This window comes from Rhinolophus sinicus, chromosome 4, assembly GCF_057876585.1.
Source record: "Rhinolophus sinicus isolate RSI-liver-muscle chromosome 4, RSI-T2T, whole genome shotgun sequence".
NCBI lineage: Eukaryota > Metazoa > Chordata > Mammalia > Chiroptera > Rhinolophidae > Rhinolophus > Rhinolophus sinicus.
The window spans coordinates 105773435-105799526 of record NC_142504.1 but is presented as its reverse complement, the minus strand read 5'-3'; the positions used below and the strand labels follow the sequence as shown (position 1 = coordinate 105799526).

The window sequence follows — 26092 nt, the reverse complement described above, 5'->3', positions numbered from 1 at the left end:
TACACAGGGCGACTTTCTCTTACGCATCCTCCAAATACCTCTTTGGGGAGTATTTCTTCTGTGAAGGCTTCCCTGGCATCTCCCAACCCATGCTGATTCCCCACGAAACTGTGATGCTCAGACCTCCACTTCCTTGTATTTTAGGTAGAAATCCAATTCCTGTCTCCCACGTACCACACACAATTGTAATTTCACTCTATCCTCCTCCAACCTCTTTAAAGGCTGGGCTATATTTTACGGCGTACTCTATTTACAGGCCTCAATAAGAGCTGAGCTGCAATCCGAACCAAAAGCACCTTTCACTTAGTATTTAATTACACACCCCCTTGTGAGTCCTCCAAGACTCTTGGTTTACACCCAAACTCATACGAGTTTTAGCTTTTCAAATATTTACGCTTTTTTTCCTACCCAATTGTAAGCATCTGCAGGGCAAGATTTACATTTTACACTTTATTTGTACTTCTCCATAGCAAATGCTATGCAATTTGGTAAATATTTATAGAGTAAAAGAAAGGTACATACAAAAGAATAAACATGGTTCAAAGTTAAACATTCCCAAAGTATGAATGAATGGGCTGCTCTAAATTGTTTCATAATTGCACTTCCTATAATATCCAAGTACCCAGACAAACCAAAGACTTAAAAATAGTGTAGACTGATACCGTGAACAGGTTTTAAAAAATCAAGTTTTCCTAAAGGACAGAAATGTGCTAAATTTACCTGTAAACTATAGCTCAGCAAAGTTGATTTAAAAAGGAAGAAATTCACTAAAGAAATATGTAACATCATTAGCATACCTATTAAATAAAGAAAAGGCCTAATTTTCACTCTGAGAATTCTTGAAACTTTTTACTAGGATAAATACAAAAGAACACTTCATAGGTATTCAAGTTGCTTTATCTATTCATGTTAGATCTGGATAAAGTTAGTATGTATGTGCTCACGAAACTGGAAAGTTTTCACTCCCTGTATATAAATATCACGTACAGTTATAGATGGTAAATCATAAGAAAAAATACTTGCGTAATCAAACCACCCATGCTCCCTTAGAAAATGGCCTTTTACATGGGCAAGTAGCCTTCCCCTGAAGTTTGGAGTACTCCAAAGTCCTTACTGAGACAATTCAACATCTAAGACATTAGTGAGATTTTCCAGTTCCTGTCTCACTATATCCAAGAATATACAAATAAATGGGTATTTAGACGACCATAGAACAAGAAACTTAACTTACACACGTGTGAAAGCACCAAGAAAAATAATTTTTGAGTACCAAACGATCCAAGTTTACAAATTAGAACTAAGTGTTCAGGGGAAATATTTAAACACAGAGAATAAATTTAGACCACAGGTTGGCAGACGTTTTCTGTAAAGGGCCAGATGGTAAATATTTTACACTTTGCAGACCAATGAAGCTCTGTTGCAACTATTCCACCTTGTAGTGCAAAAGCAGCCCTAGACGGTGATACATAAATGAATGGGTGTGGCTGTGTTCCAACAAATTATTTACAAACACAGGTGGTGGGTTGTGAACCATAGTTTGTTTATCCTACTGTAGACCATTGTCTCACATTCCATAGAAAACAGAACCAAGTCTCATTCAAAACCAAACCTATTTAACAAAATAGGTAGTCAATCTAGGTAAAAAAAACAAGTCCTAACTCTAAAGTAAGGAGAATGAGCTCTTCTTCATGTGTCGTGCTCAGAACACGTCCGAGCACCACCAACACGGTGGTGCTGTGGTCCTGAGACGACGGCTCTGAAGTGCACTGTGCGCTGCAGGACGAGGATGTGCTTATCGCGAGGCTTGTTGAAAACAACAAAACAAAGCCAGTCTCCTAACTTGATGGCAAAAGACTATCAGGTTTGCTGATGACACTGTACAACTGAAAAAGTAAGACAGAACTGTAAAACATGCACAGTAACAAAAGGCCAAACCCAGAGCAGACGGGAAAGAAACACGTCCCACCACAGTTTCTGTGCTCAGAGCCGCGTCAGACACCGGGCAATGGGAAAAGCAAAGTGTCGAGAAAGCCTGGCTTTCTAATAAGGCTGCCCGAATTACGGCAGTGCAACTCACCAATGCTTGCCAGGGTGTCGTGGGGTCACCACGGGCACGTCAGCCTGGGACTTCTGCATGGACCCCCACTAACTCGTGGTGACATGCAGCATAGGTTTGGGGGTCTTGCTACAGGCCCTGAACAGACCCCATACCTCTTCTGTCCTGCCATCCGCTCCACTCAAGGCCCTCATATGGGAAATCCTGACTGTCACTCTCTCTCCTTCACAACAAGGAAAACAGAATTGACAGCTGCTGCCATGTGTCACTGACTCTAAGACACTCAGGAATCACAGACCATACGAGTATGAAAAAAGACATCTTTGCTGTTAAATTCTCCTTGGTCGGGTTGTTTTGTTCCTCTTCTACTTATAAGGGTTTGTCTTATCTTCTAAGCCTTCTCGGTTCCTAAAATACATGCCTATAAATGGTGACACATTCTTTCTCTATGATTTCTGTTCTTAACCTAATTCTCATGGAGGGACCACTGGAAGGAATATATAGAATGTTTTTCTTCCAGTGTGATTTTCACTACAATCTTTTTGCCCTTTTTCATTAAAAAGCAAGCTGAAAGAGGTCACTGGGAAAGATTTTTTTCCCTATGATCACTATTTTATGAAAGGGCAACTATTGCAACAGAACGAAAAAATTAAAATATACTGTCTGCAGAGCTAAGTAGATTCTTTCTAATACTATTTCCACAAATCAAGACAAAAGAAACTAGTCATTTTAAAGATAATCAGTTTGTATCAGATAATCTATAAGAAATCAGTTAATAACTTTACAAAGTAAATAAGCACGAATATAAAAGGCTACCATTAACACTGCCTGATGACAGTTATTTTCTTGCTTGTGCTAGTCCTACATGATACATTAATTCTCCAGCTGTCTAAACAAACCGTAGTAACGAGGCACTGCTGGTCGCTATGATCCACCATCAGATCTGCAGGACAATTCGCGATACCACGGACAGCTCCCCGTCTGAGCCGCCATGTGAGAACGAACCCTCACACAGCTATTGAAAGGCTCTTCCGTGTTTGTTGCCTGGGTCTTGGTCCCCGTTTTACAATTATGTGGCTTTGAGTGGATCTGAAGAACAGCAACGACTCCAGGCATTGCCTCTTTCTTTCCTGAACAACCCTCCCAACTCGTGTTTGCCTTGTGGCACCACGTGTAGGACGTGCTGGGCACTGACGAGCACGACTTACATGCTTCCTCCTTGCTCCAGTCTCACCCGAGGCTCTGGCTCTTCTCCTGCCAAACAAAAGTTTATTCCTACTCATAACCTGGGGTGACAGCTTAAATGCGCACACCCTGACCTTGAGGCAGAAGGGAGGATTCTGGGTTCTGAAAAACGGCCTGCAGTCCTTCTGGTTGTGAAGTTTTCCCATCGACACTGAGAGGGGACTCAGGGCCTCTCAGTTACCTTCCAGTGCTGTGGATTTTACGGTTCCTTCTTAAGTCAGCCACGGCCAGAATGGCCTTTTATGTCCTTAGATGTCGCCACGTGGGGCATGTAATATTATTTTCTGGTTGTTTTGGACTTCAAGGTAATATCCACTTACAGACACGATCATGTGCTACATACTTAAATTCTAAAACTCTAGTCTGCCAGTTGGATTTAGGAACGTAGTTTCCTAAAGAAATTACAAATTACTGTGGCATTCCTGGGCAAGCACATAAAAACCTACCCATGTAACACAGAACCACAAGACTGAGCCAATATTCTAAGGCCTGACAAGATTTCAGCACCCGTTCAAAGAAGAAACCTAACCCCACAGCAAATCTGGGTCTTTCGAGTCATAAAAGAAGCTACTCTCTGCCCTCCTCCCTTGGCCCCATGGGATCCACACCTACACTCTACCTACCAGGGATGCCGGAGCATGGCGAAAGCCCGGGGCACAGCAAAGGACTGGGATTTGACAGGTGACAAGGGGAGGGGATACGGGGGACGTAAGTCCGGGTCTGGGGCAGGGAACAGAGCGAGAGGCCAAGGCTGGGCCACAGGGGAAGCTTTCGGTTCTGAGCAGCATGAAGAGATGGCGAAATCAGACCTCAAACAAGCTCAGAGGAGGAGGAGGAGGAGGACCAGAAGCTAGGCTCACAGAGCAGGAGGGCAGAGAAGGGAAACTGCTCATCGGTGACAGTGAGCGAGGTCAGTCCCTGGCTGCGGGCGATGGTTTTAGTAAGAATGTTCTTACGCCAGCAAACCTCAGTACATTCATCCAAAGCAGGAGACGGGGGCCAAGTCTCGTATTTGTCCTGCCCTGTCTGGCGACAGCACCAGCCTAGCATTAGGGAGCCTTTACCTCCGGAGCCTCTGTACATGAGAGATAAACAGGAAGAGCCCAGGGAGGAAACGTCTTCCTCGGTCTCCAAAGAAACGGCAGCCCTGGCGGGCGAAGCACTGCCAACACCCAGATGTCTATAAACATGTTCGTTACCCTGGTGGCGGTGCGCTGCCAGCTCTACCCCGTTATTGCTTAGTCGTCTTGCAGGGGACTGACTTGCCAGAGAAGAGTGCCACAGGAGCTGTACTTCACGTGCAGAGCCAACCTGGTAGTGTCGTGCCAGCATGGGATGTGCTAACGAGTCTGCACGGATCCACTCCCTTTCGGCCGGTCATTCTGGCCAAAGGCTCCCACCTGCCAGGCAGCAGGGCACAAGCGCAGGAGGAATCTCTGGTTACAAAAAGGAGGGAGCGTAACCGGCCACACTGATGGTCCGAAGCAGCCTAGCTAACCAGCACTTTGGTCAATTCATTCCACGTTAGGACCGAGAGCTGCTGCTCTAGGAGAACTCCGGGAGTCGGCAGAGAACTCGCGCGTGTGTGTCTCCAGATTCCCGAAACTCTCTTTCTGCAGGAACAGCCTGTGTACAATCCAGCCAGCCCCCAAACACATCCCAGGCAGTGGCTAAGACATACCAGCCACTCCAAAGCGTCCCAGGATTCCGCAGGAAGATTCACGCGATACATTAATGACACCAGAGCGCTACTAACCACTACTGCAATGCACTCCAGTGAGGCACTCGGTCCCCAGTGAAGAACACACGACGATTACACACAGCACTCTTCCAGAAGCACACACACGTTCGTTCCTGTAATGATGCCATAAACAAGTTTAACCAAGACTGAACGCCTAAAGTGACGATGGATGGAAAGTCATATATTTGCTAACTGTTCCAAATCTGTACTGAAAGATTTAATGAGACTAAAATTAAGCCAATTTTGAAATGCCAAGCTTTTCTGCTCTGCAAGGATGAGCCGCTCAGCACAGCACTGGAGCAGTCTGGGTCTGGACTGAATCCTACGTCTGCCATTTACAAGCTGTAGAACCTGGGGGAATAAATCACTGAACCTTTCCTAAGCTTCCTTTCCTCGTCTGTGACATGGGATCAGTATATCATCTACCTCATGAGCCTGTTTCAAGGATAAATGAGGTAACCAATAGTGCATGTGCCATGGCAAGCCCTCCGTCAGTGCTACCTACCCTGTCGCTGTCACTGTCACCACCTACCAGTTCAGCACAAGTTCCCAAAATCATCCACCGTGTGTGGTTCCACTTCACTGGCTCAGAACGTTTACATACTGTCATAACACATCGTGCTATTTCACTGGGTGATCCTGCAAAATTAGATCTTTCCAATAACTCCTAGCCTGTTAAAGGTACACAACTCTCCTCTCCTGAGACATTTAGCCAAATATAATTCTCCAACCCCTCATGTGTGTAGCATGTTTCATATTTGTATCTCGTCGTAACCCCAAAAGGACTGGAGGCTGCTCATCACCTCACACGCAGGTCCTTCTGGGTCCCTACCCCACAGGACACTGCCGTCACTAACGCATAGATTACTCCCACTTTAAAGAAGAGGCAGTTATGTATAAAAGGGGTTCGATGTCTTCCAACTCAGCACCCATTCCTGATCCATTAATTCAAGAAACATTCATCGGCTTCCTATGAGCTAGGGACGGAAGCCCCCAAATACTTTATGCATGAGAACTGAAGAGAGGAAGAAAGCATTCAGGGTCTGCTTAAGGGAGAGGCACCCTTCATACAGCGGTAAGTACATATAAGGGAAGGACAAGCTGCCATGGAAAAGGCAGGAAGAGGACCCGATTCAGTCTGAGGGAGGGACCAAGGAAGGCTTTCCATATGAAGTGACGTCTACACTGAGCGCTGAGAGGACTACGGGGCGTTAGCTCCCTGGAAGGTGCGGCTGTTGGAGCCAATGTGTATCACCTGAAATGTGTACCACCCGAGGCAAGTGAATGTGCAGTGGTTAAAGCACTTGCGGCCGCTGAGTTTGTCTCGTGTGCACTGAGGGATACGGCTGGAGGAAGGGTAGCTCAGAGGAGACCCAGGAAGCCACTGGACATTGAGGGACATAGCCCTGCACAACTGGAACTGCACTTTAAAAACCTCTTTCTGGCTACAGTGAGAAGAGGAATCTGGGCAAGAACGAATAGTTGCCTCAATGAACATAAATGCATGGACGAAAGGGTATTTCAATGGATTGGGGAGACGGCTGGGTAGAAGGTAGGAATCACCAGCTCACATTGGGCACCAAGCTTTGACTGCAGAAGCTGAGGTGGAGGGGTGTGTGGGTTCCTTGTTGTGCAGGCTTAAAGCTTCTGTGAATTATCCAACAAGCCGAAACACTTGATAAGTTGTAGGATTTCGGGGCCCAGAATGCAGGCAAGAAACCACAGCTGGAGGCAGAGATTTGGAAGTTATCTGCGTATTTACATGAGAAGTGAGATATGGGTGTATGCAACCATGAGAAAACCCAGGAGAGTGTATAGCGTTCAACTTAGGGTGGGAAATGCTTTTAGAAAGAACTGTCCATGAGGTGAAACACTGCAGTGGGGTCAATCAAGGAAAAGTCCAAAAAAATGTCCACTGGACCCAACAACAAGGTCACAAGTGAAGTGGGTTTGGTGACAAAGGAGGTCAGTTGGGGAGTAAATGCGAGTGGTCAAGTACACACAGCGAGATGCTGGCTTGGCTGTTCAAAGGGAAGAGAAAACACAGAGTGTCAGAGATGTGAAGTTTGGGGTTTAAACGCAAGAGACGTGACGTGAGTATTCCGACAGGAGGGAAGAAGAGGAGAACGGGAATAGACACAAATGTGTCTGCAGGTGGGCTGTGTGGAAGTGGAGGCTTCCAGTCTGATTCCGCACGGCAGAGCTCATGCATTGGTTTCTGACTCACGTTCCGCATTCTTCTCATTTCACCAGCTTATAAAGACATTTCTTTCCTTCCCTCTCCCACCTCCCTTCGGTTCTCTTGGGAGGCTGAGTGAATAGAATTGAAACCGTAATCTAATCTGATGTGCCTCATTCCAAAAGAGAAGGGTCTCCATGTCTTCAAAGCTAATCCTAAAATCCTACTAAGCCCAGCATTTCCTCAGTGATGAATGGCTGCGTGTAACGTAAGTATACTCACCGTGCACAGCCTGCACACACGTCCAGTTCAGGGCGGGCTCCATGCTTCAGTCCAAAGCAAATAGTTTAAGTACACATAAGTGTTAAATTTGATCTTACATTCTAGATCCAATAATTGTCAGATGTGCAAGATAAAGATTGTTTAGGAAAAAGTAAACAAAGGAACAGAAAGAATTCAGAAATGTCCCAAGACGGTTACAAAAAGCTCAAATGTATAAGAAATGAATGGATTGATCTGCTAGATAATTAAGGTGTGTTCCTGTTTTAACCTTCGTGAAATCCAGATTGGGTGCCAAGAAAAGACTTCTCCTAGAATCACCACATCAGACTCTGAAAGAACTACCGGCAGTGTATTTACACAGTCGGTTTAATCAAGTATTGACCCTCAAGAACGACCCAGTATTTACAATGAGCATTGTAAGAGGCTAAGGCCTCTTTGGGGAGCCAGAAGCCGAGAGGATTAAATAAGCAAGGGGCCACTAAAGCCATATATATTCCATAAGTAAATAATTTTTATATGGAGAGACACTGAAGTAAGGACAGTTAGACCAAATATAACAAAAACAGCTTTTTACAATTAGTGATCACTGTGGTTGATGTTCAAAGCCAAGCTGATACCATGTAGACGTAGCAAGGTAAAACACGTCAGTGGCACGAGTATTTCAAATAAGTAGTATAAATAAATTAGATTACAAAGTCATGCTTAAAGCACTTAATGTAACAAACTCTTCAAGGCTCTAGTCTATACTAATTACAATCCAATTCCTACGCACTATTCACATAGGTTCCCCCGGGATAACCATTTGGTCTTATTGGCTTAAATTCAAGTCATAAAATGGCTCCTTTCAAAGTGTAATGTCTCTGAAACCCGTAATCAATCTTAGTATCACTAAAAGTAGGACAAGCTGGCATTATGTGCCTCAGGATGTGATACAAAAAGAATACGGCACCTATGACCTTGTCTTACCTAGAAACGTTCAGCCTCAATTTAACCAAATTTCTAGGAATTTTTGGATAAAGAGAAACAAGTTAAACAGTGTCACAAGGAAGCCATTATGTAAATCTAGAAATTCGGGGAACAATCCACAGGACATATAATCCAGTTTTTCCAACAACTCAGTAGCACATTAAAAAATAAAATAAAATTGTCATAGACTAAGAGAGATCTAAGTTATAAAACAACCAGATGTAATGCAGACTCTTTCTAGATCCTGACCAAGACAAACCAATTTTGAGATGATCATAATAATATTTAAAAATAATCTTGCTCGTTATATTAGTGTAATAATGGGCATTTAAAAAAAATTTCCTTATTAGTTGGAGATGTGTACGTATTATTTTTAAAAGAATATACATATTGCAACTCAGAAATTCCAGTGATTTTGAGTTAAAAAAGCTCCTAGAAGGTCCCTCTTCCCACTACCAAAATCATCAAATGGTCACGTAAGTCATAAAAATGCTACTAGCAGGTTTCAAAACATCACTTTCTTCCTCCCCTGCTTTCTTTCTTACTTGCCATAGGGCTAAAGAGGTCATTTAAATGTTTTTAACTTTGGTTTACCTGTGTTCTCAGCTTCCTCACAGGTGTGGTAGGTAACTCACTGCCAGCCTCGGGGTGAGGAAGTAAAGGCAATTATTAGCAAAATCACAGAACCGGATCGGCAGGACTTGGAAATGCCCATTTTATATGTAAAGAAACTGAGGCTCAGAGACACTGAGTGATGTTTGAGGTCACCCTACTAATTACTGATGGAGCCAAGGCCAAAACCCAAGTCTTGGAGGTCTGTCAGTCCAGTGAGTGCTTCCTTTCCCTAAGGGGCTGCGGTAGCAGTCACTCTTCCTTACTCTAAGGGGGCAGGGGTGGCAGTCATTCTTACCTTCCCATGCTCCTTTCTCACGTGAGAAATGTAAACATCTCTTTGCGTGAACAGGCGGTCACACTCCCAACACGTCCACCCAGGACTGGCCACTTTCTTGGGTTCCACTGATTTCTTCACAGGAGATGGAGATTTCTTTTCCAATTTCTCTTTCCCATTCATGGATCTGGTGTCCTCTTTGTTTTGATTTGCTGAATTCTGAGTTGTAGGCTTAATGCTCAATGGCAAGTTTATACCCAAGTTTGGAGGCCCTTCAATACTTTTCAATGTTCCGTGCATAGACTACATTATAAAAAGAAACATCTATCACAAATCGCACCGCTAAAAGAAAGTACATGTGGGCTGCTCTTAATACATTAGACTTTAAATGCAATTTTATATTCATTCAGAAATTTTTCTTAACATATCAAGAAGAAAACCTAAGCAAAATACATGCTTAAATAAAGAGATAAAAAAGTACTATTTGAGACTCATAGATACAGAGAACACACTAAGGGTTACCAGAGGGAGGGGGTTTGGGGAGCTGAGTGAAAAAGGTGAAAGGATTAAGAAGTACAAATTGGTAGTTACAAAACAGTCATGGGGATATAAAGTACAGCACAGGGAATGTAGTCAGTACTATAGTAATAAATATGTATGGTGTCAGGTGAGTATTAGACTTATCAAGGGAATCACTTCATATAAATGTCTAAACACCATGTGGCACACCTGAAACTAATATAATAGTGAGTGTCAACTATAATTGAAAAAAAATTTTAAAGTATTATTTGTATGTCAATTACAATTTAAAAAGAGAAAAGGAAATATTAACTTTTATGGTTGCTATTACACATGTACTTCTAGTTCCAAATTATTTTTAAAAACTTATTTGCTTGGGCCATTTTAAAATTGTTTAAAGAAAGCCTTCTGTACTGCATCCAAATTATTCCTGGCACTCTGTCCTTCCCCAGGGTACCACAGTGAGTCCTCTCTACAACAGACCGTTTCTGGGGAAGAACAATTTACTTTCCTATCTACCCAGAAACATTTCAATAGGCTAACGTATTGGTAGGTGCTCAAGACGCTTAGAATATCTTTAGCAGTTTGGATTTCTGCTGAGGTTTGGGGGCGGGGGTGGTTTTAATCTCCCTACACCCTGTGCTAACCCATCCCTTACAGACAGCGCCCAGACTTGTGAACTATACACAGTAGGTACTCAACAAGCCTTCTGAAACCACTGAGCTATTTATTTTCATTAACCTCAATAGCTACCGTATCTTCAACTTCAATTCTCAGGATTTCAAATTCTATTGGGGTAAATTTAGTACACTTTGCTTCTAAAGACCGGCTCGCTTTGGTGTTTGTTTTGTTTGTGTTCTAGAAGTGTGGAGTCCAAAAAAAGAAAAAGGAAAAGAAAAACATGTAGAAGCAAAAAAGTCTATGCCTCAATGTACAATTTATGTTTGACTAGGGCCTTCTCCGTTTGTCAGTATTCAGGCTTGCAGCTAGCCTCTGCGTTCCGGAGCCTACAGAAAGACACGACATGACACCCGTTTTCCTAAGGTGCATGAGCACATCTAAGCCTCCTAGGTCACAGAGACCCGCTCTGCAGAGACCCAGCCCCATGTTCCTTCTTGAGTGTTTGATTGAGCAGCTGTCCCTTCAGCGTACTTTCCACCATACTTTCTCAAGGTAAGGTCTTCTCTAAACAGTACCAAGTAGCCAACCTTCGATCCTGTGTTACGCCAGAGGGGAATAAAGTTCTATCATTTTCTCATGAGCAGAGGTTACAGGTCTACCCTATAGAAAGGGGCCTGAGTGCCATGTCCAACGTTCCTTCGCAAAGAGAAAATTGGGGGCGAGACATGACGTCTTGACAACCAGAAAGTGGGCTCTCACTTCTTTTCCACCATGGAGGGCACAGGCTTCTGTGTTAAATGGCCTTTCGCAAACCAGAAGCCACACTTTTACCATTTAACTCCCCCCACCAAAAGACAAAAGCCAAAATCTTCTAATAAGCTTTCCCTAAGTTTCTAGACAAATATTATACATATGTACTAACTAAAAAGTAGAGGATAAAGTATTAAAGCATTCTTTTATAAGGTAACCTTATTGTGCGAGAGAAATTACAGAAAAGCAGCAAAAGATTCTGCTGTGACGAGCGATGGAATGGGTGTTAAGGTGAGAATTTCTAACTTACTCATTTTATTTTCCCATTGTTAAGTAAAAATAAGATTATTTATTTAAAACAAATGGTTTTTAATAAATGAAACAGCTTCATTATGTTAGAGTTGATCTTCCCATAGCTCCAGTCACAATAAATAATTTGAATGACCGTAACTGGAAAGTTTACTTCATACATAAAGGGCAGCGTGGGGCAGAGGCAGCCCCTTTTCCTACTGTTTCCGTTACCATGGAGCCTTGTAAAGGGTCAGATGAATAAAAACCGTTCTTCCTTCCTGGTAGTCACAGGATTTTACTCCCCTTCAGTCTCTAGTTCTTGGAACCTTGTATCCCTCCAAATTCACCATTAACACCAGGAAGACCCTAACCACAAACTCTATACGACCCCATATCCAGACGTGAGGCTGAGTGTCACAAAGCAACTACCTTAAAAGTCTCTTAAGAAAAAACTCTTCTTTCCGCACTCCCCGTATATAGCATGTTAAAATATTTGGGTCTAATTCCAATGTCCCTACATTTTTAGTAGCACTTTTTAGTTTTGCTTGGTCATTCATTAAATAAATAGTTATTGTCAAGATAGTTATTGTAATTTTAGTGAAAACCTTTAAGATACTCTAAGGGGATTTTATTGTACTTAAAGTAAGAATGAGGAAACACACCTTCCACGCACTTTCCTGACCTGATAATGCCACACTGCCACCACCGTGCCCTGGCCTCTATCATGGAGACTCTCAGACATGTGACGTCCTTTGCAATAGGCGGTTACGCCACGTGAGCTCACACACACTCAACACAGGAAATATTAATACCAAGATTAACAGTCCATTCATTTAATGAAGGTAGACTAGGCTAATTCAGAGACTTAGTTTGCTCTTTAAACTGACCACTTTGTGTGATATATTTAAAAAAGAGAAAAACTAAGAAAAAGAGATTGCGTTCATGATAATATTGGGTCTGTTGTTTCTCTTTTTAAAAAGTGAAATCACTTTAATCTCTGAGAGTGCATGGATATTATCTCCTCATCACGCAGGAATAAAATTGCTTAACCTATCACAGCGGACAGGTAAGAGGCTAGGACTAAGCTGTCCTGAGTGAGCATAAAAGGCCGTGCAGAGATGTACGTGGTCCCGTTGGGGGTTGGGGAGTGGGTTAGCCAACTTAGACATTCAGGCATTTCAGGAACTGAACAGCACCAGATGCCAGACGCTGTGCTGTACCCTGGACATGTCACAGTCAATTTACATGCAACCTTGACAGAAAAACAAACAAACAAAAAAAGACTGAAAGATCCAGGGGCATCAATTATAATGCAAACTGAACTAAAGTAATTTTTAAGGGAAAACTGTCATTTTTCTAAATATACCAATATTTATACAAACTACACAATTTGCCAGAGTCCCTGTCTGTTTGATTCCTCTACAAAACCAAGTTCTCAAAGAAGTAAATTTCACAGTCATCATTTTCACAAGTAGAGAAAAAAGAACTCTCCATTACTCTTTTAATGGCAGTGAATGCATTTGTTACTTTGCTCTGACCTTTCATGGCACGCGATCAGGCCTCGGGGGTAACCAGCAACCCTCAGTCAAGTGAACTGAGGGTGTCAGCATGCTGTCATTGCTCTTCACCAGCGACTAGCACCCACCCCATCCCCCCACAGCACCCATACTGTCCTGTAACCTGCAGCTCAGCCTTGCTTTATCACCCACAAATGGATTCTGCAATTCATTTAAAGGACAGGAGAGATGTGCACACACCTTGATATGGTCCATCATGAGTTGCTTCTGTGCATATAAAAGAGAACAGTCTGGACACTTGAAAACAGACACCTTCTGGTTTTCGATGTGTTGGTCAAAGTGGCGATACAGCAGGGTTTGCAGGGTGAACACAGTGTCGCACATGGAACACTTGTATATTATTCTACAACAGAGAAGCGCACGGAGTGTCAGCCAGCCCGCATCTCTCCAGACAAAGGAACTACTGCTTTTCATCTCACCTCAAGAATTCAGGAGACAGAAGCAGCGGGAACACATAAACACGATAAAGAGAACAAATCAGTTTAGCTTTGAAACAAACTTTTGAAGGCAACTGGGATCGCTCAGGTGCTGGTCGATCTTAACATCCTGGGTAAAGATGCATCCAACCAACCACACGTGCTTAGAATGACCATTTTGCGACTTACAGATCTACAACCGACACATTATTTTTATAAGGTCTTCACTCGTTAGTTACTTTAACACGAAGCAAACTGAGCAAAAGCACTCTTGATTCTTTTGGGTTTTTCTTTTTTCTTTTTCTTTTTTGAGGTTCTTTTTTAACATCAGACAAGAAACACAATTCAAGGGTGCTATTCTAACTTGAAAAAGATTTTGGTTAATGAACTAACTAGGCCCATTCAGCTCCGGTAACTACACAAACGGTTACTTGCTCCGAGTTTTCTTTCAGACTTAGTAGCAGTTTTGCACTTCAATGTCAACATGTGTTCTTAACACAGAAAGCCCGGCAGAAGAGAAAATCCATATTTCAACACCGGAATGTGCATTGTGCTTTCAATGGTTTAAAATACTCTCTGTCCTTGACAAACCCTTTCCGTACCTAACATTTACTACCAAGCAGCTTCCTTAAGCTAATTCTGCAGATCTGAACCCTCAGAACATAATCTTTTCTATCCATTAGCACCTTCCACTGAAGCTCAGGCAAGCATCGCCTGGGGCAGTGAAAGTTCTTAGACTCCCTTCTACAACCTTCACCTCCAGTGAACTTGACGGGTCACCTGTGAGCACATCTGCCCACAGTGGGTCACCCTTTCTTCAGTGACCGTTCCGGGTCGTCCCGGTTCTTAGCAGAATCCCCAGAAGACCTGTGTGTCCTTAGAAGAAGGATGAGAATAGCAGAAGGAATCCTACGAAGCAACTTAGGGAATTGGCAGAGAAACACTGACTGAAGAGGAAAGAGGAAATGGAAAAATGGAGGTTTCAACTGATATTTCTGCAGAAAAGCTAAAGAAAGGAATGCCTCTTGAATCTACTTGTCTTTCCACCTGGGGTCTTCTTAACAGAGCACTTCTCATGTACCTCCAAACCTCACCTCATTTCGCTGTCAAAAAATTATAGATTTGACTTGGTGTTTTTTTCATTCCACATATGATTTATAAATTTAATTGGATTGACACATGTTGTAACAAGGTTTTGACATGTTATTACTTTGGCACATAGCACAAGCACCCTTGATTGGGACGTGGGTATTTTTTAAGATCTGACTAAGTTTTACAGGACTTCAGACAGCTCAACCGTGGTACAGTAATGATGTATCATCATTAACTTTTCATTTACCAAATGAAAAGATATTCATTTCCTCCCTGTTTGAAATAGCTAAGATTTGTAAATAGTCCAGTAATATAAATAATTAAATAAGAGCAGCTATGTTAAAAAAAAAAAAAATCTGTTTAAATAATGTTGCAGACATATACCAATGACGTGGAAAGACTTTCCTGAAAATTAAAACCATATGTAACAAGACAGTATGTATGATGTGACCACAATTTTTAAAGGGCATAGAAAAGAAACAGAAGGCATATAACTGTCATCGTCTCTGCTGAATATACGTATTCCTTTTATTATTTTGCTTGTCTATATTTCTTGATTTTTCTGTAATTAGCATACAGCAATCAGAAAATAAGAATAGCCTCCAGAAAAGAACTAAGATTTACTAGCTAGGCTAAGAATTTTCTCAGGATTCTAGTCTTACATTTTCAACAATAACTATTTCACGAAAAATGGCATGGTTCATTTTATCCATTTTGTCTACATTCCTTTGGAGTAGGGTTTTGTTTATTTTGATTTGTTGCCTTTACTTAATATTATTAGCAAAGAAAGTGTAAAGCAGCAGAGAATCTCTTCACTTAGGCAATTTTCTGGGGAACAGGTTAGTATAGTAGCAGCACAGCAGAATTCCGCCCCACCAACCGCTAACACGTATAAAGGGGAAATGGTGACTTTTATAGGGGAGAGGTCTGACTGGATGATGGAGGTTAATGATATCACCATTGCAAGTACAGGTAGGTACTGCGTGTCCCCAATGTGACACGATGAGAAGATTCCAGCCAAAAGTGCATGTCCTGAGGCCAGCCACGAGGAAGCAGTGACAGAGGCAGGGAGGGTCATCCTCAGAATGAAAGGCCTGTATTGTCTGTTGGATGCCAAAGACATGAGGGGGAAAGGCTGAGCCAATTGTTCCAGACGGGAGACCACTGATGAGACAGGACAATTAAACGTAAAACCTACTCCTGGATAGAATTCCGGGCCAGAAATTTTAAAAAGACATTGTCTCAACCACTGGAGACATTTTAATGGGCTCTTTGGAATAGATGGGAATGGAATCGACACTGATTCATGACTGGGAGGCTAGATGGTGGTGAGATACGTAAGTGTCCTTTATGGGAGCAGAGGCAGAACACACACAAATATTTATGTCATAACGCCCCGTGATTCCTAAATAGGAGAGAGAGAGAGAGAGAGAGAGAGAGAGAGAGAGAGAGAGAGAGAAATGATGGAGCAAAAGGAAACGCTGACAGCTGGGGAATCTGGGTGAAGGGAAGGCAAGAATTCTCTAGTATGTTCTTCCAATTTTTGTGGAGGATAGAAACTATTTTTTTAAAAAAAGAAAACTGGTGCTAATGTTAAGACAAAGCCCAAGTAAAGGTACTAGGAACCTCACAGACATAAGGACAGAATATGAAAATGGAGCAAACTCTCCAACGACAATGGAAACCCACAGGGGGCTTGTGGGGCAGAGAAGTGAGACCAGTTTGTACGCAGAGTCTACAAGGGCCACGGGCGGGGCATGGTGAGGAGACAGTGAGAAATTCAGCATGCTAGGTTCCCAGGAGTGTGGGAATCGCAAAGCCAAATGTTTGACTTAATCCTAGATGTAAGACCCAATGAATGACAAGGTAACTAGGCTGTAACAAAGCAGGGAAAGAAACTGGAGGAGGGCAGGGAGGAAGGAAGGAAGGAAGAAAAGAAGAAACAGAAAGCTAAAACCAAGTACCCATACTCAGGTCCAACTTACCGCAACCGTAACTCTCCAGAACACAGTGCTACACTCGACACGGGTATGAAAACAAATGAATAAAGGAGTCTAAGCTCTGAAATCCCAAATGTCTTCCATAGCCACCGGCTGAAGCTAACTAGGTGTAAATCACCATGCCGAGCATCATCAATGCCCACACCTCGTTAGGTGAGTTCACAGCACCGCCACTTCACAGGTGGGACCCAGACTCAGAGATTCGAGCATGTGCCCGATGCCGCGTAAATCCCAGGGCCATGGTGCAAATTCAGCTTCGTCTACCGCCCAAGTCCTCTACCGAGCTGCTGCTGTAACTTTGCACCTCTTTCATTTCTTAGGGACTTGTTCAAAACTCTGTCTCTTACACAAGTCTTAACTTTGGAGTTCTCATTTATCCACTTATACACATTTAGAAGTGACAAATAAAAGAAAGGAACAAAGCAGCAAAAGAAACTGCTATCACCCTGTTTCCCCGAAAATAAGACCTACCTGGACAATCAGCTCTAATGCGTCTTTTGGAGCAAAAATTAACGTAAGACCCGGTATTATATCATATTAATTGTATTATATTATATTATAAGCCCTGGTCTTATATACTAGTAAAATAAGACCGGGTCTTATGTTAATTTTTGCTCCAAAAGACGCATTAGAGCTGATTGTCCAGGTAGGTCTTATTTTCGGGGAAACACGGTAGGAGAGTTCAGTGCCTACGGGTCCATTGGAGTGGGGGCTAGTGATTTATTTTGGGCTAACATAAACAGAACAGAGATGGATTTAATGTTAAAAGGAAGTTTTTGGGTCAAATGTAGGCCAAAGGGCCTTCCATCACGGCCCAGGAAGGAGGGCTTACAGGAGGCTGAGCAGGGAAAGGTGGCGGGGAAGAGTGTGCTCCAGGTGCAGACATGACAACCAGGGCCCGAGGGGCAGCCCCTGGCGCTTTTGCCGGGCTGCAGGGGAGGCCTGGACTCGGCCACGTACCAGCTGTCACCCTGAATCAGTGCTGTTGACTTAAAGATCACTGATGAGGATATTCTGCTGCGTTTCATTTGTAAATTTGTTTTAGTTTCTATAGTTTAAATCAGCAATTGATGCCCATCTTTAGGCTTGGTACTTGTTAAAGAACCATTGTAGTGAAAAACATGTTAAGAAAATACTGGAATAATGTTTTCCTATACATGACTCTATTAATAATTTTAGGAATGTTTTAGCTCCTTTTAAACACTTGCTGCCACGCATTTCCAGGTAACAACAATATTCCAGATTTCATACATTTCAGTGAACAAACTTTTTTTTATATGAATAAAGACTCATCATATTAAAAACTACATTCATGGGGAGAAAAACCCTACGTTGGTGTCTGGAAGCCTCCCTACCACAAATATTGAAGACTGCTTAACGTCAGTCTTTGGAGTCAACACACCAGGTTGTATATGGATTCTCTCATTTGTAGTTTGTCTCATTTTGAGGATTTACAAAGACCAGAGTGAAGGTCCTATGAAAACAAAATTCCATTTTATCATAGTTTTTAGCAAACAGAGTCACTTCGATAGTGTTTAGTCAATAACACTGCCCCACAATTACATGTTACAATAAAAGCCAGATAATATAATATGGCAAATCTTCTCTCTAATACTTCCTTGATTACGGAGTTATAGGCAAAAACACTCTAATAGATTTGAGGCTGCAAATCTAGCCTCACATGATTATCAAATTCCACGTTGCCTTAAATACGGGAAAAAACATGAACGTGACTAGAAGCATCTATTCCAGTGCAGGGTCCGCATACAGAATGTGGGGGGTGGGGGGTAACGTGGGAAGGGACTAATGCTACATACAGAGGCCCTCCAAGTTCCAGATGGAGGGACCGTGCGCTCGGCACTGCTGGCACATCATCTCCTTTTACAAACCCTTATACAAACCCGTGGACATCAGCCTACCCTCCCTGTACAGGGGAGAAGACGGACTTTGAGAAGGGGAGAGTGACAGTCCGAATTCACACAGCTGGGGGGTGGGCGGTAGGATTCGGACTCAGGGCCCCGACTCTCTCCTCTTTGCTGAGCTGCCTCCACTGCGGGCAGGCGGCCCATAATTGTCTGCCAAGGCACCGCTTCATTAGTAAAGACACAAAAAGCTAAAAATGGGCAATATTAAGAGCAAGATTACGGCAAAAAGGAAATCTACTTTTACTAGTCAAGAACATATACTGGCTATGAAATTAAATTCCATAACCAGTGTCTTAAGTTGACTTCACCTTATCAATGTCACTGCGAAAAGTGTCTCCTATAAGAATGCAACTATGGAAAAATGGAAAGATTGACAGTTTTTATAGTTTTCCTAGAGCTTGTTAGTCTCCTTATGAACAAAATTGACAAATATTCACTTGTGTACTAAAAATTGAGGACAAAAGCATAAGGAATAAGCGACAGTTTTGGACAAAGACTTCACCTGGAAAGACCGGAAAGGTTTGGGGCGCTACGGGCTATACTTCATCGAGCCTCAGAAGCTGCACAGTGGCGTCACTTGTCCTGGCTTCAGGTCTAGTCCACTGAGCTACTCCTTCCTCCAAATCGCTACGAAAGCAGTGGAGTAAAAGGCAAAAGCAGCACGACTTACTTTGGCTCTCCTATCTTGATGCCGGGATGCTGTGTGTAGGCGTGGGAATGTGTGCTGGGGGCAGACTTAAACGCCATTGGACAAATAGGACACTTGTAGAAGACTTCACAGTGAGAACCTTGAATGTGCGACTTCAGTGCGGCCACATCAGAGTACACAACATTGCAATGCACACATCTGTTAGAAAAATAAACAGAGTGGTTAGCGCGAGACCATTAAACGTGTGCGACGTGACTGTGTTATAAACTGGGTAAAATGAACACATTTTAATAGCCCTTGCAGGTTTCGCACAGCTTGTGGGAAATATGTGTGTGTGTTTTTCCTATTTAGAGATGGGAGAAGGAAGATCGTGACGAAAAATAAAACTCAAATGGTCTAATTTTAAGCATCTTTCAAGTTTCTAGGAATGGATGTCTAGACTCCAGACTGGTGAGAACAAAGCCTCACGGGGCCATAGCTAGGCCAGGAAGACAAGAAGACCCTGTGACTCCGACGTGTTGGATGCTGACACCAGCCCCTCTACCCAAATGGCATTTCCAATGGAAGCAATCTTCACTATCTAACCCTATGTGGCATCGATGGAGGGGCACAGGAAAAAGTGGCTCCAAGGCCATGGCCCACTTCCTGGTACACACTGAGGGGGTTAGTGTATCTGGAGCTTATGGGGGCCCATTCGATAGAGAAGGTCAGCCACCTGGATTGTTTGCCTCCTGGGAAACCAACTTAAGCACACTTGTATCTGTTTAAGAAATGACATGAATTAATAAACTTGTGAAAAATCAACATCTCTAAATAAATTGCCTCTCTAGCTAACCTCTTCTTGACTTTCTAATGATTTAATTAGCTCATTCCTTGTTCAAATCTAGTCCTACAGAAACAAATTTTACAACTTAGCTACACTTTTCCCCAACCTCGTCTTTCTTACACTAGGACTCTCAGCAATACTTATAGTACATCCACTTGATGACCTAGCTGTCCTTTGTTCACACCTGAAAACTACAGAGGGAGCCAAAAAAAGTACACGTATTTTAAAAAAGGAAAAAAACTGTATTAAAATTGTAATACTCGACATATACCGATAACAAAAGATGAATACAAGTCATGTGTATACATTTTTTGGCACCTCTAGTATTTGAGGGGAGTCGCTCTGTAGACTCTCAAGTTTATAGGGTTACACTTTTAATATACCGGACAGATGTGTTTGTTCCTGGGTGTGAATGTGAGTTGGCCTGGGGGAGGAAGGTGCAGAGACGGCCTGCTTTCAGGAAGCAGTGCTCAGAGACTTTGGCCTTAACCTAAGGTACTTCTGTTCTTAGAACCTCCCTTCTGAATCCATGGAGATGCTACCAAAGTCACACAGGAGTGGCTCTGAATTGTCTGTGCACTGTAAAGTGTACCATGGTAACCTGTGCAAGCATTTTATAAAAATTGTTAATGCATTAGCATTTTAAATGACTTAAGTTCAGCAGCATATACATTAAAAACATTACAAACAAAAGGAGAATAAGTAAGGAAAGCATCACTATTCTATCGACTTTTATTTTAGGCAATAAAGCCACCCCAACATACTGAAATTATTTTGGGTTAACTTGAACTTCTGTTGTTTTGAATTGGTTATTACTGATCCTCTCTGGGCCAGTTTCTCATTTGTAAAATGAGATCATTTTTCAGTCCTTCCCAACCCTAGAAGCCTGTGAGTCCTATGAAAGAGGAAGATTACCCAAAACAAAAATAGATGCGTTACTAATGAAACAGAAGGGTCCTCTATACCTGAACGATAAGCAAAAGATTTTTTCCATCAAGGATAGAAAGGTGGTGTTCAAAGGGCAAAAGACCAAGGAAGGGCAACAAGGAACAAAGAGTTCATTCTCTGAAGTTCCCTGGATTGAGAGGAAGAGATCATCCTGAAGAGAATAAACTGGAAATTAAAGAATCTCTACAGTTGATGATGGAGGCAAGGTAAGGTCGCATCAATGGAGGCCAAGGGAAAAACTTCTTTAATGGAAGGAAAGAAAGAAGAGAATTAAAAAGAACTAAGAAAAGAGCGACTTGCAAAGTATCTGCATCCAAGTGGAAGAAAAGGTTCAAGGACAACAAGAGGCCAGCAGGGAACGTAAATAAGACGAAGAGAAGGCAGAGCTTGAAAGGGTCACACAGTATCCGAATGCTACTAAAAATCAGTCTGTTAACGCATGTTTAACCCACCTCAAGTCCTTTGTGTTCTGGGTACCCAATCAACTTTCTCTGTACTTTTTCATGTAAGAAAATGTTTACAGTATACAATCCTCTAATTCTGCTTTCTAGATGCAGATCCAATGGATTGAGAAGCAGGAAAATTCAGATAAATACTTTACTTTTACCAAATCAACCAGAAGCTAGAAATGACGCCCTGAATGTTTGGGAGATGCAACGTGATCAAGAAGAGAGAAAAAAGGAGGCACAGTGAATCAAGAAGAGACAGCGTAAGACATGGGAGCCGTGTCAGAAGACTCATCTGCCTAAAAAAAAAAGAAAGAAAGAAAGAAAACATCTAGAGTCCCAAAAAGGAGAGGAAAACATAGAAGGCGAGGGCCTGCTAAGCCTCTGTCAAATATTAGGCTGGACCATTATCTGAAACAGCGAGAAAAAAGCTAAGGTCAAACAATTTTACATCATCAAAAGAGGTAACCATGAACTAAACTTCAGAAAATACAAACATAGTATTTTTACTGTTCTTATAAGCCTCATGTCCAGGGGAAAAAATCTATACTAAACACAACAATTTTAGTAAAAATTCAAAACCCCAAATTTTAAGCAACTCTGTGAATGGGGGGAACAAAAGGAAAAAGCAGGGGGTGGGTTTTCCAAACGAGCTAAGTACTTTTGGCCTGCCAGCAGAGCCTCTATTTTAATTTAGGAAAGATACCAGGGATAGCTAGAATTATAGAAGTCTTACTTCCTTTATTCCTGCCAGCCTAAGTCTCCTTTCCTTATACTAGAAAAGTAAACTAAACATCGGAGGAAAGTCTGGCATCCATTAAAAGAACATCATTCAGAACATGTTGTAGAACTGCTTTCCATCATTAAACAAAGAATCCAGTAATGACCGTTTCAAAACATGGGGAAAGAACCAAAACATAACTGTGTATAGATTTTGTATATGGCATCTAGAGCACCTTCAGTGTGTAACTCCCACCCACCCTGCCCCCCCAGCACTTAGCATGCATTTTGAGTGTCCCGTTTTTACTCTCCAACATCCCAGTGGAGATGGAGTCTAGCTAGCATCACACCCATTTTATAGACAGGGCACCACGGCACAGAGAGAATACATGAATTACCACAGAATTGGTGGCAGAACTGGTACCAAAAACTCTGGTTTCTTAACTTCCAAACCAAAAGGTTTTCTAGCAGGGTAGATTCCAATCCACGAAACGTTTGTGCATCACAGGTTTGGAGGTATGAGATAAAAATGTGAAGTAAGTCTCTCTGAGTGTTAGAAAAATGGACAGAGCCACCTAGGAATCGGTGATGCCAGAACCTAAATTTAACTGAAATAAAACTGTGAAATCATACCACCTGGACTTCATTTTTATAAAACATAACTCTATTACAACTTAAAAAAAATAATAATGTATATGAACAATCTAACATTAAAGATACCAGGCAACCAAACACTTAAGTTTAAGATAAACACACAATACAGTAATACCTCAATTAACAAAGATACTGTGTTATCAATGACAGATTTTCTTGGTGGGCCTTCATTGGGTCAAAATATAAAAGGCACAGGAATGCATTTCAGAAGGTCACAAAGGATCAAGTTCAAATCCATCATCCTTCAGTATTAGCTAAACTAACGTTAGATTTGGCAGATGTTGTAAAAGACACATCTAAGCATCTTAAGGGGGCAGTGAAAGAGATCCTAGTCGAGATGTGTGGAGATGGGGGAGAAGGCTGAACTCAGGTAAAGGAGAAGAAGGAATAAAGGAAGGTTATCTGGCGGAGAAGGCTCTTCCACAAATAGCAATGTTAGGAAAGAAGATACACCCAATCCTTCAACATGACAAAATAAAAATAAGGAACCATTGCACCCTTTGTTTTGATTAAAGGAGAGGAAGCATTAAGAGGTATAGAAATGCATGGGATGGTTACAGGGGTTAAAATGCAGAGAGCATGACAACAAAAGTAGGCCCGAAAGGGTGCAGAAAGAAAGGCTCTAACAGTCAATCAAAGCCAGACCTTGCCACATGCACACTTGTGCCTGGAAGGATGGGCTCCATTTACCCTCAGCTTTGGGTGGGCCAGAGGGCCAAGACCACATTAAAAAATTCAAACAGATCAACTCGACTACAAACGAGCTCAGCTCCCAGAGGATCTGTTAATCGAGGTATCACTGTACGACCCTGATCACTATGTGCACAGACCACTCCATACGCTGTGCAGTTCTACGTGAACGAGCTTTACTGGCACGGAAGTGAACAATATACTGACCGAAAACCAACTCTCCGCGTGTAGTGCAGGCAGTTCTTGGTGACGTGGGTCTGGAAGTGCACCGACCTGCAGATGGCCCCACACTCGGGGCAGGTGTAGGGAGATTTGTGCTGATGGATTCTCTGGTGGGATGCATAGCTGCACTGGTTAGGAAGCAGCATCTGGCAGATAGAGCAAGTCTTCTAAACAAACCAAAGGGGGAAACAGGGTTGGTCCTACGAAGCATTTTCTAATACGCAAAGAAGCTTGGTTAAACCGCAAAATCATTACACATCGGTCATTTCAAATACGACGGTAACTGACTCTAAGCCCAAGGAAAAAGCAATCTTGCAAGTTACATGTTCCACATAAAATTCCTTACCCTGTAAAATAAAAATCGTATGTTCTAAGTAGTCAGGCTCACCCCAAAGTATGATGTAAAGAGAATGTCGGCTTTAGGTAGAGTTCCGATTTTGTTAACTCTTACATTTTGTTTAGTGTGAAGAGGTATTCTTGCAAATTCCGTAAGCAAATCAATGTTAATGTATAATTACAAGTTTATGGGCATCTGTCTTGACAACAGTCACAGTTCCCACAACTCAGAACCTTTCTTCAAAATAATAAAAATTAATTAGAAGCTAATCCAGTTTCTATTTTTTTAAGTCACTTCGGTTATTTAAAATCTGAAATACAGGAATACAGAAGAATGGCCACAGCAATTAGTTGTTCTTTTTTGTGCATGAATTGATCTTTAAATGGATGAACTGGACATTATTTGATCTATAATTAAAACCAATGAAGTCAAGTTCAGATATATAAATTTTAGCCATTAAATGGAAACTTTACGTAGAGGTTAAAAATCTACTCACATATAAAACAGAGGCTGAAATCTTCTTTGGAAAATGCTCTACAGAGTTGACTAACTGGGAAAAACCGAAACACTATTTTTCATCCCTTTAGATGTAAGCACTAAAAATGGCATATTTTTAAAACAGAAAACCTAAAGTAAATATAAACTGAGTACTTACTACATCCATTCCAAAAATAAATCTAACATGGCACAGGATAAAATGTGTTTGAATACTATTTGGATATTCACACAAGTGTCTACTGTCTTCTAAAATGTACAATTTGTATTCAAGTCTGTTGAAGAAAGCCTAAAAACATAGACTCTACGTAAGATTTAAAATGACCTTTTATATTGACAAAAGAATGATCACATTTTAAAAAGACTTTATTTTTATAGCTTTTGAGTCAAACCCCAAAATTAAGTTTTAAACTTCTGAGCAACTTAAACTAAGAAAAATCAGAAACTCACTTGCAAATGCTTTCTTGGTTTTCTCCTGAAAGAACTAAAATACAAATTTTATCCCACAAAATGTTTATTATAATCACAGAAGAAGAACATTACAGGCAGCTTTAACGAGATTATTTAGCATCATTAAAAAATAGCATTCCTTTTCTAATAACAATATTCCAAGGGTTAAAACAAACTACAGCAAAGAAAACCAATCAACGGATTCATTAATTATAAGATCCTGTTGACATCTACCTTATCACATTTATTTCTCTGAACTAAAGTTTTCTACCTACTCCCACCACAGGCAGTGAATTATAAAGTCTGAATTTCCACAGGCATCTTAGAATGTCTTGCACTTACTTAGGAACAAAATTAATATATTCTATACTAAAATCAAAACACATTTTAGATAGATAACTGAACCCATTCCACCATAAGCCAAGTGATGTACTAACTACTTTAAATAAATACATTCAAATACAACATCTCATTTAATTCTCATAATCATCTATGAAGTAGATGATATTATATCCATTTTACAAATGAGGAAATGAAGTTTGGAGAAGTTAGGAAACTCACCATGGTCCCACAGCTATTAAGTGTAAGAACCAGGATTTGAACTGGGTTCTGACTACTTCCAAGGCCTGTGATGGAATGCTTGTGACAAGTGGCCTGGGGGTTACAAGGAATGAACAAACAACTATACACAGGAGAACTACTATGGGCAAACACACCTGAATACCAATGCTAACCATTATGTTAGGAATATAGGTGATGCCCCTCCCTCCATAGCTTCTCTTTTATCTAAAACAATCTGGTTATACTATTTTACAATAGTATACAGCAACAAGAAAACAGCAACAAAAATCGAAAATCTACAAAGGAAATGAAGTATGTGTTCCGTAAAAGCTGAAAAAAATTTTCACATTATCTCTCAAGATACGTTAACAAACATTGTTCACAATACATAGAGAACTCAACAACGAATTGCTTAAACACTCTTCCTAGTGGATGTTTATGTTTATAATACACATATAACTATATAAGTTGTTATGGATGTGTTGGTGGATGAAAAGGCTTTGTTTCTAGCAAGTGAACAACAAAATAAGTATCAAACTGTTCAA

General features: G+C 41.5%; 1 protein-coding gene across 14 annotated transcripts in view; it reads right to left on the bottom strand.

The window, feature by feature from the left end:
* The window catches only part of ZNF532 (zinc finger protein 532), a 97109-nt gene that overhangs the window by 14759 nt on the left and 56258 nt on the right, over nt 1-26092 (bottom strand). For 13 of the 14 annotated variants that reach the window (XM_074339890.2, XM_019729288.3, XM_074339886.2 and 10 more), the window contains 4 exons: nt 23690-23871; nt 19220-19396; nt 13297-13459; nt 9380-9661 (listed from right to left, as the gene is read on the bottom strand). The exons of the other annotated variant lie outside the window; for it this stretch is intronic. In XM_074339890.2, the coding sequence (XP_074195991.2) occupies nt 9380-9661; nt 13297-13459; nt 19220-19396; nt 23690-23871 (804 nt within the window). The remainder of the gene's footprint in view (nt 1-9379; nt 9662-13296; nt 13460-19219; nt 19397-23689; nt 23872-26092) is intronic. 14 annotated transcript variants of the gene reach the window in all.